At 45.4% G+C, this 15,334-nt stretch overlaps 1 protein-coding gene across 1 annotated transcript in view; it reads left to right on the forward strand.

Annotated features, from left to right (window-relative positions):
- HOMER2 (homer scaffold protein 2) overlaps positions 1-2,856 on the forward strand; it is a 58,678-nt gene extending 55,822 nt beyond the window's left edge. Inside the window, exons 8-9 of the mRNA XM_075159971.1 lie at positions 1,001-1,081; positions 2,511-2,856. Of these exons, the coding sequence (XP_075016072.1) occupies positions 1,001-1,081; positions 2,511-2,699 (270 nt within the window). The 3' untranslated portion in view covers positions 2,700-2,856. The remainder of the gene's footprint in view (positions 1-1,000; positions 1,082-2,510) is intronic.
- Positions 2,857-15,334: the final 12,478 nt, after the last annotated feature.

Raw genomic sequence — 15,334 nt, forward strand, 5'->3', positions numbered from 1 at the left:
ATGGGAATCAGGGGGGCTTGAGGAAAAAACGTTATTGTCTGGTTCTGCGGAAGAGCTTGACTTATGGATTCTGTTACACTCGCATTGCGCTGTAAGTTCACCTGTTAGGGAAAAAATCCTATTTCGTAGCCAAGAAGTCTGCCTTTCAGAGAGGACTGGTTTTGCTGTCCTGTGTCAGTGCAGCTCGGAGAGGATATACCCCTGCTTACTCCTGAGACCGTCACCTACGTGGGCAGTTTCTGGACTCCCTTCAAGTCACAGAGCTTCTCTTGGACCTGCAAACGTGCTTTTCAGATGCTCTGACAATCCTTCTGTAAAATGTACAGGCTTTCTTTGAGTCCTACTACCCCCATTGGTGGTATTCATTTGTGGTGTTAATGTATTTAGCTCTCTTAATTTCCATCAGAGACATGGTCTCCTATCAAGCCACGTTGCTCTTTTCATGAACTCCTTTCAGTTAGTCCTCTCGATTTGGATAGTGATGCCAGGACCAAATAGAAATTTTGGGGGGGGGTCTCAGAGCTGTACAGTGGAGGAGAGCCCATTACAACTGTGCTCTGTAATGATGCCTCTGTATATGCAGCTCGTAATGCCATTGGCCTTGAATTGAAATTGAATTGAAATTCATGTCTAGTTTGCTCTTTGCTACCATCTATAAATTGCTCGTAGCATTATGGCCCTTCAGATTTCTCTTATTGAATATATCTTTTGTATAGGTATGTGTTTTAGGTTAAGATTTCATTGATATAATTAATGGCATTCATGCTAGAGATCGGATTACATTGTCTGTGTTAGAAGTGTGAAGTCACAAATACAGTTCAAAAATGTATTTTAGTAGAAAATCAGTGTTTTGGAATGCAGACATGCTATTTTGATTATTTTACATCCAAATACTGTACAGAATACAATAAAATATGCAAAGTCATTTCGTATTCTCAAATTTTCATTATGTTTTAAAATGAAGCTTGCATTCATTTTTTTTTCTTTTATGTTTTCAAAGGAACTGGAAGAGCTCCGAAAGCAGGGTGAAATTATACCACAGCTAATGTCAGAATGTGAATCTGTATCTCAACAATTACAGGTACAGTTTAGCAATGAAATTAATTTTGAAATAGTTGATGCATTTACTTTTTCTTGTAACTATATGCTTTTCTCTGTTCAGACTTCAATGTCTGAAGGCAAAAGAGCTCCAGTTTGTGAAAACAAAAAATGCTAATTACGTGCAAAATACGCCATGCTCTTCCCAGCGCAGGAGTAATTAAATAGCTCCATTTCTTTGCCTTGCTGTTTGCAGAAATTAGTTTGCCTGGGATCATGTTGCATCTGTCTCCTGCAGATTCCAGGCTATCCTGTATCCTGTATTTCTGCTGCTCTGGGCTTGTGGAGCCGCACCGCAGCCACGTGTGTCGAGCAGCACTCCACGACCTGCGGCGAACTGCCGCAGTGGCACTAGGGAGGGCTTTTTTGGAAAGAAGCAGATGAACGTAGCTGCACACCACCAGAGAAAAAAATTCACCGGAGGATGCATTTACATGCTGCATCACTCCTTTCCAGCAGAGCGCGGCTCGCCGTGGCGTGGCTCTGCACGTGTGGCTCCTCTGCTGGGAGGTGCGCACTGGGAGCCGAGCTGGATGGGCTGCGGGAGCCCTGCCCCAGCCGGAGGCTGGGCTTTGGGCATCACTTGTTAAAGTCGGGGCTTGTGTAAATGCAATAAATTAATACATGAAAGGAGAACAAATATAAGCAGTCTCATCGATGAAGTCAAATCCGATCAATCAAATAAGCCTCACTTTGATAATCTAAAGGATCTAAAATAATTTAGAAGGTTACTGAGGAGTGCAGATGCTGAAAATGGTTAAAATACGAATTTCGTTTGATTCAGTATGCTAAAATATGTTGTCTATGGGTTTTGGTGAGAATAAGCATGTGCTTACACACATGAAATGGAGAACGACAGGCAGAAGAGCTAATGAGAGGGGAAAATAATAGAACAAACTGCAGCAAGGAAAGTGTTACGTGGCTGCCCCATTCCTTGCCTGGGTGCTCACACAAGTGGAACTTTAAAAAAATACCAATAAATCCAAAAGTGCTGAATAAAGCAATATTATTGCTCAGGCAGTATTTTCTAAGCTTGTTTTTCAAGGTTAAATCACCATAGATAATTCTGTATGTAATTGGTGGCACAGTGTCTAATTCTGCAACTGTAGCAATGACAGAAATATATGCACAGTGAGTGATTTAAATCCAGCTGAATTTTAAGATATCAACCAAATGACAAAATCTGATGCAAAGTGTCTTTTCCAGTTAATCTGTGTCCTTTCCTGTGTGGGCTTTCTTTCCTTTTAATCTGACTAGCACATGTCGCTTGCTCTCAGAGGTGCTTGTCTTAATCAGTTTGCAGAAGTCAAAGCAAACTTTTACAGCCTGGCTGCCATTTGTTGCTTTACTCTATTAAATGCTGTTCGTTCTTCTTCTCTATGATTCATCTTATTATCTCTTTTGTCTTTAAGGCTGCTGAGAAAAAGAACAAAGATCTTGAAGAGAAAGTCAGAACGCTAAGGACAGAAGTTGAAGAGAGCAAACATAGGCAGACCAACCTTAAAACTGAATTAAAGAATTTTTTAGATGTACTAGACGGGAAGATAGATGAATTACATGATTTCCGACAAGGACTGTCTAAACTTGGGATTGACAACTAGATGGCAATAGTTTTTTTTGTAATCTAGGGTCTGGATGTTTGATGTTTTGTTGATCCCAAACGTGTGTTTTACAAAATATAACTAGAATGTTCCACTTGTTTGCATTGTTTTTGTACATACAGGCTGAAAATTTGCTGTGGGTTTTGGGGGGGTTTTGTTTGTTTATTTTCCAAACCAATCATGCTGCTCACTGAATTCTGTTGAGATTAGAAACTTTCTATATTGCTGCTCTGGCTTCGTGGGGTTGGGAACAGGTAGAGGTTCTGTCTCAGGAATCTGGAACTAGATCTACCTTAAAATGAATATGCAGTTAGTTGTTGCAGGGAAATTTATATCTTTCTTAAGGGCTGTTGCAACCATAGAAACAGAAAACAAGTCTTTTTCTTGTCCAGACTATCAGCACTCCTAGCAACATCCACTTTTATTCCTTGGTGGAGCAGAGCGAAGATTAGCTGGAGCTCCTGCAGTTTGCAAATCAGACTGGTAAAATGTGCCTGTGATGAGCTGCAGCCAAGTGAATCACTTCACACAGATACCAGTATCTTTAGGGACCATGTCAGTCAGGCCTGATTCGCAGAACAAAATCCAGTGGATTTCAGATAACCTCCGATACAGGTTGCATGTGCTTGCCTGGGCCCACACAGCGCAAAGTCGATGGTGCAGAAATGCATTTCAGCTCTTCAAATTGTGCGTCTTACCCCGTAGGTGAGGACAGCTTCTCTTGCTTCGCAAGATCATCTCTCTTTGGCCTTCAATTCTGAACCCATATAGTTCCGTCGGTATGTGCATCTCTGAAAAATGCCCACCTAATGTCCCCACTTGGGACCAGGTATTTATTTTAAAAAGCGATATATTACTGGTTTGTACACAGGGGGCATGCACCTCTGTGCAACTGGATCGCTGTTGATTAACTTCCACGGTAGTGGAGAAGGAGACGTTGATCTGAAGAGCAGTACAAGGTTACTAGAGAGGGTGTTGCTCAGAAGCAAGTTGCTGCCCAGGAGACTGGCAGGGTCATGACCACAGGAAATCAAAATCCTTTCCTATGATTTCTGCATTCTTACCTCGTGTATCTTTGACAGTAGGGTGGGAATTAGCAAGTTAGACTGTCCAAAAAAACCCCAACCCGAAAGGCAGAGATGCTGTTGTATTCTCAAACTGATGATTCAACAGCTCTAAATGTGTTTTGAGACATGCAAGGTCTCCAGCGAGAAGGACGTTCACTTCACCACAGACAGGGATGTAAAAGGGCCAGAGAGGAGAATTCAGCCCAAGTTTTGCTCTTGCCGCTAGCGCTGCCTTCACTTTCTTTTTCTTCTTTCTCTTTTGCCTGGTTTGAGCGTCTGTTTACATGGGATCTGAATTAATTCAGGAAAGAACTTTTGTTTATGTGACATTATTATTTGCTTAATTCAGGCGAAAGCTTGGTTAAGCACCGTGTTAGTGCATTCCAGCGGTGACTGATATAAAACGACCATGCTTTTTTTGGGGGGGGGAGGGGGGCTTTTCTCTTTTCTCAGCACATCTCAATTATAAAAGTGACCTTTAAAAGAAAGGTGGATTATAGATGAAACATGCATTGAATACTTTTTGCACATGGATATATAATCCACATGCTGGACATGGGTTCTGTCTGCAATTGTCCCTTGAATTTTCATTTCATCTGTTACTGTTGCGTTACCTTCATTGCCTGTTTAGACTTGACTTTGTGCAGTTTTGCTTTTACTCCTTTTAAAAAACGGATGTGAAGGTGGGACCTTTCATAACCGTTATGACCATTTAAGTCTCTTTAAAAAAAATTGCTGTAGGCTGTTGATATTTTAAAATAAAAATCAGGTACATAGCATGTAGGCGTGTGAAAATAAGCCTTTGCCAGCATGGAAGATTCAACAGTTGTATAATGTGGGGTTAGATCAGACTTCTCAAAATTGAAAATGACGTCAGAAACTGTGCGTGGTGGTGCACAAGTAATCTCCATTTTTAGTCTTTTTATTTGATAGCAAGTCAGATAGACACCATCATTTAACAGGCAGCTTGTCCCGCTTCTCCTCTCCCCCCATGCGGCTTTAGAGTTCCCGAACTGCAGCCGGTCCCTGCATCAGCTGGGAACCAGGGGATAACACAACTGAGAGCTGCAAGCAATACAGGTAGTCAGGGCCCTCCTCGTCACAGTGTTTTATTGCTTTCACACTGAGGACCCTGCTCCATCTTCTGTTTCCTTTTTCCTATTGAGCAGTCTTAGGGCTTCCTTCTTGGTTTTAATATAAAATATGATTTTTAATGTGATTCTGGGTAGAGGGATGCAAAAGACTCTGCAAACAAATTAATTTATTGGGGTTAATCCAGATTTTTTTTCCCCACTTCAGGCAGGTCTATCTCAGATCCAGTTCATCGGGAACGTATTAAGCCACTCTTACATTGCAGGGAAAGTGTTTCTATGGGATTGCATTGATTTAACAGATGAAGTTTAATACTGGCACATTAAACCAGTGCACAGCTCTGACAGGGGGTTATTTCCGAGTGTTTCGTGCCCACCAGAGGAACAATAGAGTGTCCTTAGAGCAATCTCTGCTCTCGCTCTTCTAGTCTTGCCCCAAATGTATGTTTTCCTTATTTGCTATTGCTCTGATGTTGAGTTGTTAGGGATGCCTGTCCACGGCTATATGCTGTGGGAAAATCCATCCTTCAAGCATCCAAGGTCTTGCTATAATTGCCTTCTTTCTCTCTTTTTCCTTCCCAACAGTAGTAAGTTGAGAGCTTGTATGTATAATCACTTAAAAACCTCCCCCAAACTCCATCTCTTTTTACTTTTCCCTCTTTCATTTTATTTTTCCTCTTAAAAGCCAAAAGCGCGCTAGGAGCAGGCAGCGCATGTCAGGAGCGTTTGGATGCCAGCCGCAGCTCCCCTCTCCGGCCTGGCCGCGTGCCTGCCCCAGGACTGGAGCCCCGTGTGCCCGCTGAGCGGGGACCGTCGGTGTCACACACTGCTTATTCCTTGATGCTCTGGGTGGCCCAGCAATAACCCCTGCGTGCCCAACTGTGAGCCCCACGCTGCTCCCCAGGGACTCGTCCTGGCGTCGAAACGCCTCCTCCCTCCCGGCGGGAGCACCGGGGCGGTGAGCCTTCCCCCGCCAAAATGCCCACGCCGTCCTACAGATGCACTTGTTCCTCCTTTTGTGCACATTGGGGATTCAGCCCGTGGCAGGAGCTGCGCTCGGCTGGCGGCCACCTGCTTAGGGACAGCCCCAAATGCTGCGGGGGCCAAGAAGTCCTCATCCCTGCCCAAGAGAGGGTCTGCAGAGCCTGGTTTTATTTGTGTTAAATTCAAATTTAATACAAATTTCAAATTTCAAAACCAAACCCCGGTTTCCCCACGCCATCAGCAATGAAGTAGGTCACCGCTCCGTTTCCATTGAGCCTGAGCAGAGGTGACTTTACAGGAGGTTGTATCTCACCTTGGGCAATCGTGGGTTCCCTTTCTGGGCACAGGTTTCTCCCCCTAAGTGGTTGATGGCAGGATCTATCCTACCTCGGTTACCTGGTCTTTCGTTAATAAAGGTCTTGTGCTTGGCACTTCCCGTGCCGACACCTGCCGGCCGCCCCGCCGCGGAGCCGCACCACCGCGGATCCCGCCCCGTCCTGCCCGTCCGGCCCTGGTGGCATCGACGAGCTGGTGGCTCTGGGAGCAGAAATCTGTGCTGGCCTCTTGTGACACCAGTTAGTGTCCTACTGCTTTCTGGGCTTTCCAGTGAGATGCTCCTTTGAGCTGGTGTTAGAGCTGCTGAATAACGGTGGGTTTTTTTTTTTCTGATGGCCAAAATGAGAAATAAACAGGTCCACTTTGTATTAGCACAAAACCTAAAAATATTCAGTGAGATAAAAATATAGCAAGATAATTGTTTTCACGGAGAAAGAGTGTTTCATTAGATATGTTCTTTCACATTTTGGAAAATGACCTTAGCCTCATCTGTGGAATGAATTATTTCAAAATGAAAAACTGAAACATTGTTTCACACCCCAAAATGAAACAGGTTAGCCTTTTGCTTTTTTCCTATTTGGCTGAATCTTTATTTGCTGATTTTGACTCACCTTCACAAGTAGTTTTGTTTGGCTTAAAAGTGCATTTTCAGCTAAATTATTACTTTTCAGTGTTTTTCTGTCTATGTCTGTTTGGTGTCTCCTTTACTAAGTGAGCTCACTGGAAGAAAACTGTCTTTTCTGTAAGAAACTCAGTGCTGCCTCTCCCTTTCTATATCCCAGTGTTCAAAAGATGCTCTTTTTAAAAATAGTTTTACACTGGGTGCATCTGTGCCCGGAAAACAAATGTTGTTTAGACAATGCCTTTTTTCTAGATAAACACCTGATTTTATTTTTATGTGAGCGATTTAGGGTGAACGTTTTTTAAAGGTGCTCAATGACCTAAGGAGAGTGGGAAGGGTTTCTGCTGTTCCTCCTGCTGCCCCTGCCCCTGCCATTGCTTTCGAAGAGCATCAGCAAAAGCATTTGTGGTGTGGAGGTGGATGCTCGCCCTGTGTGTGCTCGGTGGCTCGCCGGGCATGGGGAGCCCCTGTCCCCCTCTCAGCAGGACACGAATTGTCCATAGGCTTCTGCACTCTTCTGTTGCACTGGTTTTTTCCCAAGCGTTCATTTTCTCCCCTATTAATTTCTTGCCACCTGTGGCTGCTTTGTGAATGATTGAAGGAAAATTCCCCGTTCCTGCCACTGCCTCGTAGTGGTGGGAGTTTCTCAGCTACAAGACCGTGCTCTTCGTTAGGCTCTTCTGAATAGTTATCTCTGCAAAACCCTTCAAGTGTCAGTGGCTTGTAAGGAATATAGCGCTGTCTTCCTGAGCCTATGGATTAGCAAAGATAAAACCGCTATCAGGGTGAAACGCCCCGCTCGGCTCAGTGTGCGACTGATGCTGAATCCCAAGGGAGGGGGTGGAAGGGGGACTCGGGCAGCAGCAGCTAATTTTGACGATCGTTTCAGCAGAAGCTTCGGTGAAAAATGTGCTCTGCCCACAAGCTGTGGATGTGCCAAAGGTATAGGATGGCCGCACTGAACCGTCAGCGCATCCGCCTTTGTCCGGGCGGTCCTGGGCTTGTCAAGCCTGTAAATATCAAAAAGTCCTCAGCATATCACAAACGTGGCAATGTGAGGGATGAAAGGCAAATACCCACACACACAGCTGAGCAGCACTGGTTTACGGTCAGACACGTTCAGTCAAAAATAGGACAAGCTGTTGCCGTCCCGTGCGGGCTCAGCAGGACCAGAGACCTTGCAGAAGGGCAGGTTCAGCTTTTGGGGGCAGTGAGGCAGCGAGGACTCCCAGGCTGGGCTGGTGGGGTCTGGCTGTGGCACGATTTAGCAATGGTAAGGCACAGAGCTACCCTAAGGTAATTCTTCTTTCCATGGATCATGTTCAACAAGCACCTGTGTGTCGAGCAAAGCAATACGTAACCACAAGAGGTTTAATCCAGACACACCTCCAGTCGGAGAGCCCTGGCGTCCTGCACCCCCGGGAGCTCGGCAGTGCTTTAGGCTCATTTTTTAGAATATAAGCTTGACAGTTAGATGAAGTTTGCATGTCTTAATAATGTTCTTTGCGGTAAACCATGAAGTACCTGAAGTGAAATACAGAGTTAGAAGGTGAATGATAAATGTGACGAAGGTGCTTCCCAAACGAGGGCTCTCCTGCAGGCTGCGGGCAGAGCTGGTCCTGGCCGGGAGAGCTTTGCTTGCGTCCTGGGGGATGTTGGATGTCTAACCAGTTTGACTTTCTACTGTGTTTTGTCTTAGCTCTTCTTTCTTTTCTTTTTTTTTTTTTTTTAACAGATAGCCTAAACATACAGTCTTCGGATGAAGGTGCCTATATCTCCAAAAATTTTATATGCACGTTTTGAAATAGATTTCTTTTTCCTTTCCAGTCAGTCACCTAATAATAATGACACTTACGAGAAAGGCACTTGAGAAAAATCTGTCTGCTGTTGTATTTTTGTTTGGGTTTGGGCTTTTTTTTTAACACTGGTCAGCAATAATTATTTTAGCCATATACTAGCTAAAAAGACTGATAATGTAAGATTTGTGAACTAAGCTTCTAAGTTTGCAGTACGTTGATTAACTTGGGTATGTGAAAAGGGAGCTACGCTCCATAAAAGAGTATTTTGCAGCATTTAGATGTTTTCATTTAATTGCCTAATAGTGATCATGAACATACTATTCTATAAAACTCATCATGAATGACAAAGCACATCGTTTTTAACATGAATATATCCCTTGTAGTTGAAAGTTCTGAGAGTGTTTTAGTGTGGTCTGCTATACCAAAATATTTAGATTACTATGAGATTTTAGTACTGAAGATACACATACACCCTGTTTTTACTGTTTCAAGTAAAGTTTAGTGAATGACTGACAATTTGTTGATATACAACTGTGGGAAAACACTGCAGTGCTCTAAATGTATATTTTTATTTGGGTTTATTATATTTAGTATATGGTTTAATGAAAACTGAAGTGTTTACTACAGTTGGATCATCGTAAAAACATCTCTTACCTCGTCATTTTGTCTGCTGTGAAAAAGTACTTTCCTCTTCTTTTTTTTCTTTTCTTTTTTTTTTCAAATTGACCATAGACAGTCAATGTTAACATTTAGACTCCTAGTAGCAGTAAATGCTGGGTTTTATATATATAAAAGGAAAACTTGATTTTTTTCTTTATGAACTTATTATATAACTTTGTGATTTTTATCTGATTTTATTGTAACATAAAGTTGTTTTATGTAAAAATATATAGTTTAAGTAAAATCTCTTGTCTCACTGTCTTCATTGACTTTGGAAAATGAACATCCTTGTGGCTGCAAATCTGAACTCAAGATGATGCTGTCCTTAGGTAAGAAGAATGTGGTTTTGATCTATACGTATGGTATAGTTGCCTTAGATAACCTTAAAAACTCTTTTTCAGGAGGTGGAGCTTTAAATGTTTGTCTTGCTTCACTGTATACTGTTAGCTCATCTGGGGGGTGTGCAGGATTGGGGCGGGTACATATATATGTACTAAACTGGAAAAGTAGTAACTAGAAATATTTTGGCGTGAAATTTTGGACTTGCTGCATGCTGAGAAAGGCCTGTTGCTAGGAGAAGGCTTTTTGTCGCCCTGTTTGGGGGATGCTCAGGTCCGAAAATCCTCCCGTGATTCCTGTAACTGAGGTGGCAGCTAGAGCTGGTGTTTTGTCCGGAGGAACTCCCTAGGGCTCAGAAGTAACCCTCTGTATTGAAATTAGAGATGTTTTGACACCAATCATCTCCTGCATCAGCATGTAGCGGTTAATACGAGCCCTCTCAGAAGAGACTGTTTCCCAAGGTCCCCGCTAGTGTCCGGCGACACGGTCCGCACTCAACAGCACATCCCTGGTAGGGGACAAGGCTGAAGTCCATCTACAGACAGTAGGTAACGATGCTCTCAGCATCGTCGTATGCATCGTACAGGAGCAGGTTTGCTGTCTTCGCACCAACCCAGGCTCCCCCAAAGGAAGTAAGAAGCTCTGACGACTGTTAAATGGCTGAGGCTCACCGTGCCTTTGTTACTCTGGGCTACGAGGCTGCAAATGTCAGCTTTGGGGTGAGCGAGAAACACGTCTGCCCCTGACCTTTCGTCAGAGCTCTTCTACCAGGAGCCATCAATAGCTTTGACAAGCAGTTCAGCAAATTCTGGCAGTCCCTGAATAACCAGTAGCTATAAAAGCAGCCTATGTGTCCTCTAGTAAAATGCAAGTAATGGTTTCTAATTCTTAGCAAAAAAAAAAAGCATTTATCTAATCTATTTGGATTTGCATAATTATAAAGCTTAGTATAATAGAAGTACCTGTGTGTACATCCCATCACCTGCAGTTATCAGAAACAAGCCTCATTCGCCTGTTGCCGAGCAAGCCGATGATCCCGCAGCACCCATCCTCTCCGGGCAGGGACGGGGAAGCGCCTCGTGCCGCCGGTTGCGTGGAGGTGCCTCTTCGGTACAGGCTAATCGCCTCATTAAGTCCAGGATATATTTTTAGCATCGGGAATGTCACTGGTCCGTGTGAAAGGCTGTTCCTCGCCGGCTGTTCGTAATGCAGGTGACCAGCGTTTCCTGAGACGCAGCCGGGGCCGGGGGCCGCGGTGAGTGATGCTGCCGGCAGGGAAATCTGCTGCTGCCTCTCTGTGATCCCTTAACTTCCACGTCTGACGGGATTCATTTCAGGAAGCTCGGGGAGGCTCCTCAGCGGGGTCTGTTCTTCGGCGGTTACCCACTGCACAGCGTTCTACCCAGCCGCCTGCTGCTGAGCTGTGACGTGCCAGGGATGTCTGCTGAAAATGTGAGCTAAACTGAGGTGAAGTTTAAGTTTACCGAAGTTTAAGTGACACCGAAGCGGGTGAGTGACCCCATAATATGTACTCTTTTTGGTTAGCTTGTGTTCCTTCAACAGCATAGGAAAAGCTAGGCCCTGATTTCCTTCCTTTTGGAGGGAAAAACCCACCAGGCCACGGCGGGGAGGCCTGTACAAAAGGGGGGCGGCGGAGGAGATCCCTGGGCAGGAACAGGCTTGCTCGCTCTGTCACACGTGTGACTGGTGACAGGGCTGAACTTACGTAAAACTCAACATTATTCTGTCCCACGCGCTCCAAACGCTTTTAATGTTCCACGCTTTTCATCTAAAGGCACGTCTGCACCAACAAGGGAAGAAAGGAGGCTGTGTTAATTATATATTATTCTCTTAACTGTCTCCCCACTTCCTAGGAGACTTGAGCATTTATGCACAAATTCACTGATTCATAAAGAAACGTGCATACATTTTTCTTTCATTTCTTTTTATCTCCTAAGAAGTATCCGAAAGCTGGTAAATAATTTTAATGATTTACAATATTAAATATCCTTTACATAATCAGCATTGCCAACCAGAGCAGAAGAGCAGCACCAGTGAGCCTGATCCGTAACGGGCTAAGCTTCTCCTGCGAACAGCAAACGTGCCGGCTGGACACAGAAATACAGCAGTAGCAGCTGCGAAAGTGAAGCCGGGCAGCGAATGCAGCTTGGGCTCTGACCTGCAGCGGTGGTGCAGCCGTGCTTCGGCCACTGAACCGACTTGGAGCAAAGTCCAACCATCCTTCAAAAGCAGAAAAACCTACCCTGCCAGGTGCACTGCCAAGTTTGACCTCAGCGAGCAACGCTAAAAACAGCCGTCCAAAGAGTCGTAAAGCAGCTCTGCAAAGGCCGTGAAGATGTGAGACCTGGTGAATTTTAAAAGCTGGGCTAACCTTTGCAAGGCAAACATCTCCGATCTTATTGCAATAATGCATTGCTGGGAACATTTGGCAGATCATCGCAGCCGAGTCGTACTTAACTCTGACCTCTGCTGCGAATTTCTGAAGGATGGATCTCCGTGCTATGAAATTCCCTTTGGGTCTTAACACCTTCCTTGAAAATTGAATATATTTCAATCACTTTTCAGAACTGTTAGATCTTCTCAGAAGCACTGTCTGAAATGAAATGATCTCTAGATGGAAAACTGAGGGCTTTCATTTGGGTTGAAAATAAGAAATTTTTGGGTGCCGATATGGGGCCCAGCTTCTGGCTTTAAGGCTGGTGCCCCAAGCGTACAGGCCAGCACTTAGAAACATTTTACTGAATCAGTCCTGCTCAAGCAGAGCTTTGGGGACCACTGTTCTCCACCATAAAATGCAGCTCTTCACAAACATGTGTGTCCTTGTGTTGGTCTGCAGCGGTGGTTTTTATCCAGGATCCCAGAGCTAAACCCCACGCAGCTTTCCGGGACCATGCTTCCACACGTGGCTGGATGCTGTGGTCTGAGTGAGGGCTTAAATACCCTGTAGAACATTTTTTGACGATGGGTTGCATTTAATCAGTGAAATTTATGAGCAGACACATCTATTGGTACATGAAGCACATTGATTTGAGTATTTTTGTTTTCCTTTCATGTCCTCTTCATTCATTACTACTGGCAGTCTATGAAAAAGAAATCTGTGGCTGCTGTAATCAAGAGAGATTGGGCTCTTGCTTTTCTCCCAACTTTCCATCACTGGATATGATTTGTTGCATATGCCCTGGATTGTGCTTAATGTATGCTGGCTGGAGGGAATTCAGACATTCAGGGAATTATAAATAATACCAGCACAGGCCACCTTTTTGCATTATCGTGTCACACTGAAGTGCATCAGTTTTCAAAGTTATTTTCTTTTAGGCTTTTGCCATTTATTTTGTTGCTGCCATTAGCTGTGGCTTTCATTTTTCTGTGGATGCAGGTTTGCACTGTTCATTAGCCTGGAGATGAATGATGCAAAACAAGATCCTGGAGTTCCCTGAAGAGCAAACAACCCGGGAAAGAAACAAAGTGTTTACGTCTTTCAAATCCCACTTATCTATAGCAATGTTGGGTGCATTTATAAAGATAATCCCTGGCTTTGAATCCTGAGAAATGGCAGTGATTCACTTTTTCTTACGCTGTGGAGGTCCCGCAGCCATCAGCACAGTCATTTCAGCGGGCGGGGAATGGCTTTAGGACAGGGATGAGAGAGGCACGCGGGTGCTGTTTAAAAAAACAAGAAGGAAAAGCAGCACGGATGCTGTTGTGCTGCAGCCTAGCTCTTCTAAATCATAGGGTTATTTTTGTATGCCTTATCGGTTAGGATGAAAGACAGCCAGGGTCTGTATCCTGGTCCCTCCGTAAGGGGAGGTGCAGCATCCCTTGGCAATCCACACCTTCAGCTGCCCTACTTTTGCGTCTCTAACTGGGTACTGGGGATAGACGGTGGAAGCCCTAAGCTGCTGAGGGTTTTGAACAAACTCTTGACAATTTTCTTCAGATATGGTTGCTGTGATAGATTTGATCTTTTTATACTTTATGCATAAACCAACACTGCTGACCACAGTTAGCTCCTCTTTAGAAAAGAAATATAAAGGCATGGATAGGCTATTACAGATGTACAACTCCTTGTTTCAAGTACATATAAAAGCCAACACTAGCACTGATGGGAGTGTGCAAACAGGGACCGAGAAGCACAATATTTCAGCAAATTAATTTGGGCTGCCCTTGTCTTGCAGACTGGCTTATTTTGTGGAAAATGTGGAGTAGTGCTGGCACGCCTCATCCCGAAGCCTCCTTTGGGTCACACCAGGCCACTGTGGTGGAGCCTGGCGGGCTCAGCAGAGCTGTGTTGCGGGAAAACATTGCTTGTCTCTAGATGCCTGCTTCACCTCTGGTCCAGATGTCTCCTTGCCCATTTAAAGCTCATTATAGATATACGGATGACGGCAGCCCTGCCTGGCTGCCATTCGCATCGCCCTGGGGAATACTGCTGCTGTTGCCGGCAGTCATCCCGCAGGGATGGAGGCTGCTCCACAGAGCCAGCCCCATTGCTGCCACTGGGTACGGCATGGGGAGACCCTGCCCTTAGGGGAGCAGGCAGCTGCCTCCCGTGCAGGCAGAGGCACCAGTGCTCACTGGTGAGCAATGCCGGGAGGGAGCAGGAGTGTCACACACAGGCTGTGTCTCCCCGGCGTGCAGCCCTTTTCCCTGCGGCAGAGGCTTCCCGGAGCGTTTACACGTGCCAAGTGCTCCTTTCGGCTCCAGACAGGATGCCCGTCTGCTTCACCACTCTGTGCCTGCACGCTCATGCACACTTTTCAGTATTTTTATCCTAAAACAGTGGGCCTGCTGGCTCGGGAGGGAGGGGACGGAGCAGAGCTCTCCGTGTAGGCTGGGGGAAGTGTAGGCGCTTGATCCTATTTCGCTGTCACCTCTGCTTCGCAGGAAGAGACCGTGGGAAGGGCAGTGACTCACTTGCTGATGAATAAGTGATTCAAGCACATCTCCAGGAGTGGGACAGATTCATTTCATCACCCCCAGGGTCTGCACTGCCCACTGCCACGGTGCCGAGACGTGTGGATACCAGGCGTCGGAGCTGGCTGCCTTTCAACCCCTTCTCCGTGAGAAGAGGATGGAAACGGGGGGCGGAGCAGAGGCTGCCGCTGGTTCTCAGAGAAATACCTTTCCGTTCTGCAAAGACACCCATGGGACGGTGTTTAGACTATTGCCTTGGGGTAGAAGGGAGCTGCAAATACCTTTACGACACTAGGAGTGATTAATCGACTCTTTCAAGTGGGCGTAAACCCAGCCTCCCAGCAGGACATTGAGTTTCTTCCCCAAGCTGCAGCCTGGCCAGCGTTTCCCCGTTGGCTACTGGCAGTGCTGCATGTTGCTGTGGGTCGGGGGGTGCGTGCGCTCCCTTTCCATTGGGACGCCCGGGTTCCTGCTGGCCCCGCAGCCGCACGACCCTGCTCACCTGCAGCCAGCTGCCCGGGGAGGCCGCCTTTCACCCCTGTCCTCAGAGCTTTGCTGAGGATCTGGGGCAGGAGGGGGATCTAGTGGAAAATGAGCAACTGTAGTTTTGCTAAATCTGTTTTCTGAGCAGGTTGGTGGTTTTTTTTTTTTTTTTGATGGCTTGTTTTACAAAGCATTTTCACAAGTAGCTAAGCTGTTAATGTCACTGCTACCTGAGCAGATTTAATTGTGCTGCTTCTTGCTTTCAGCTGAGCATGACATGCTGAGAATGAAAATCACATACCTTTTTGCCAGGAAAAAA

The sequence above is a fragment of the Calonectris borealis genome, chromosome 11 (genome assembly GCF_964195595.1).
Source record: "Calonectris borealis chromosome 11, bCalBor7.hap1.2, whole genome shotgun sequence".
In the NCBI taxonomy this organism is placed as follows: Eukaryota; Metazoa; Chordata; class Aves; order Procellariiformes; family Procellariidae; genus Calonectris; species Calonectris borealis.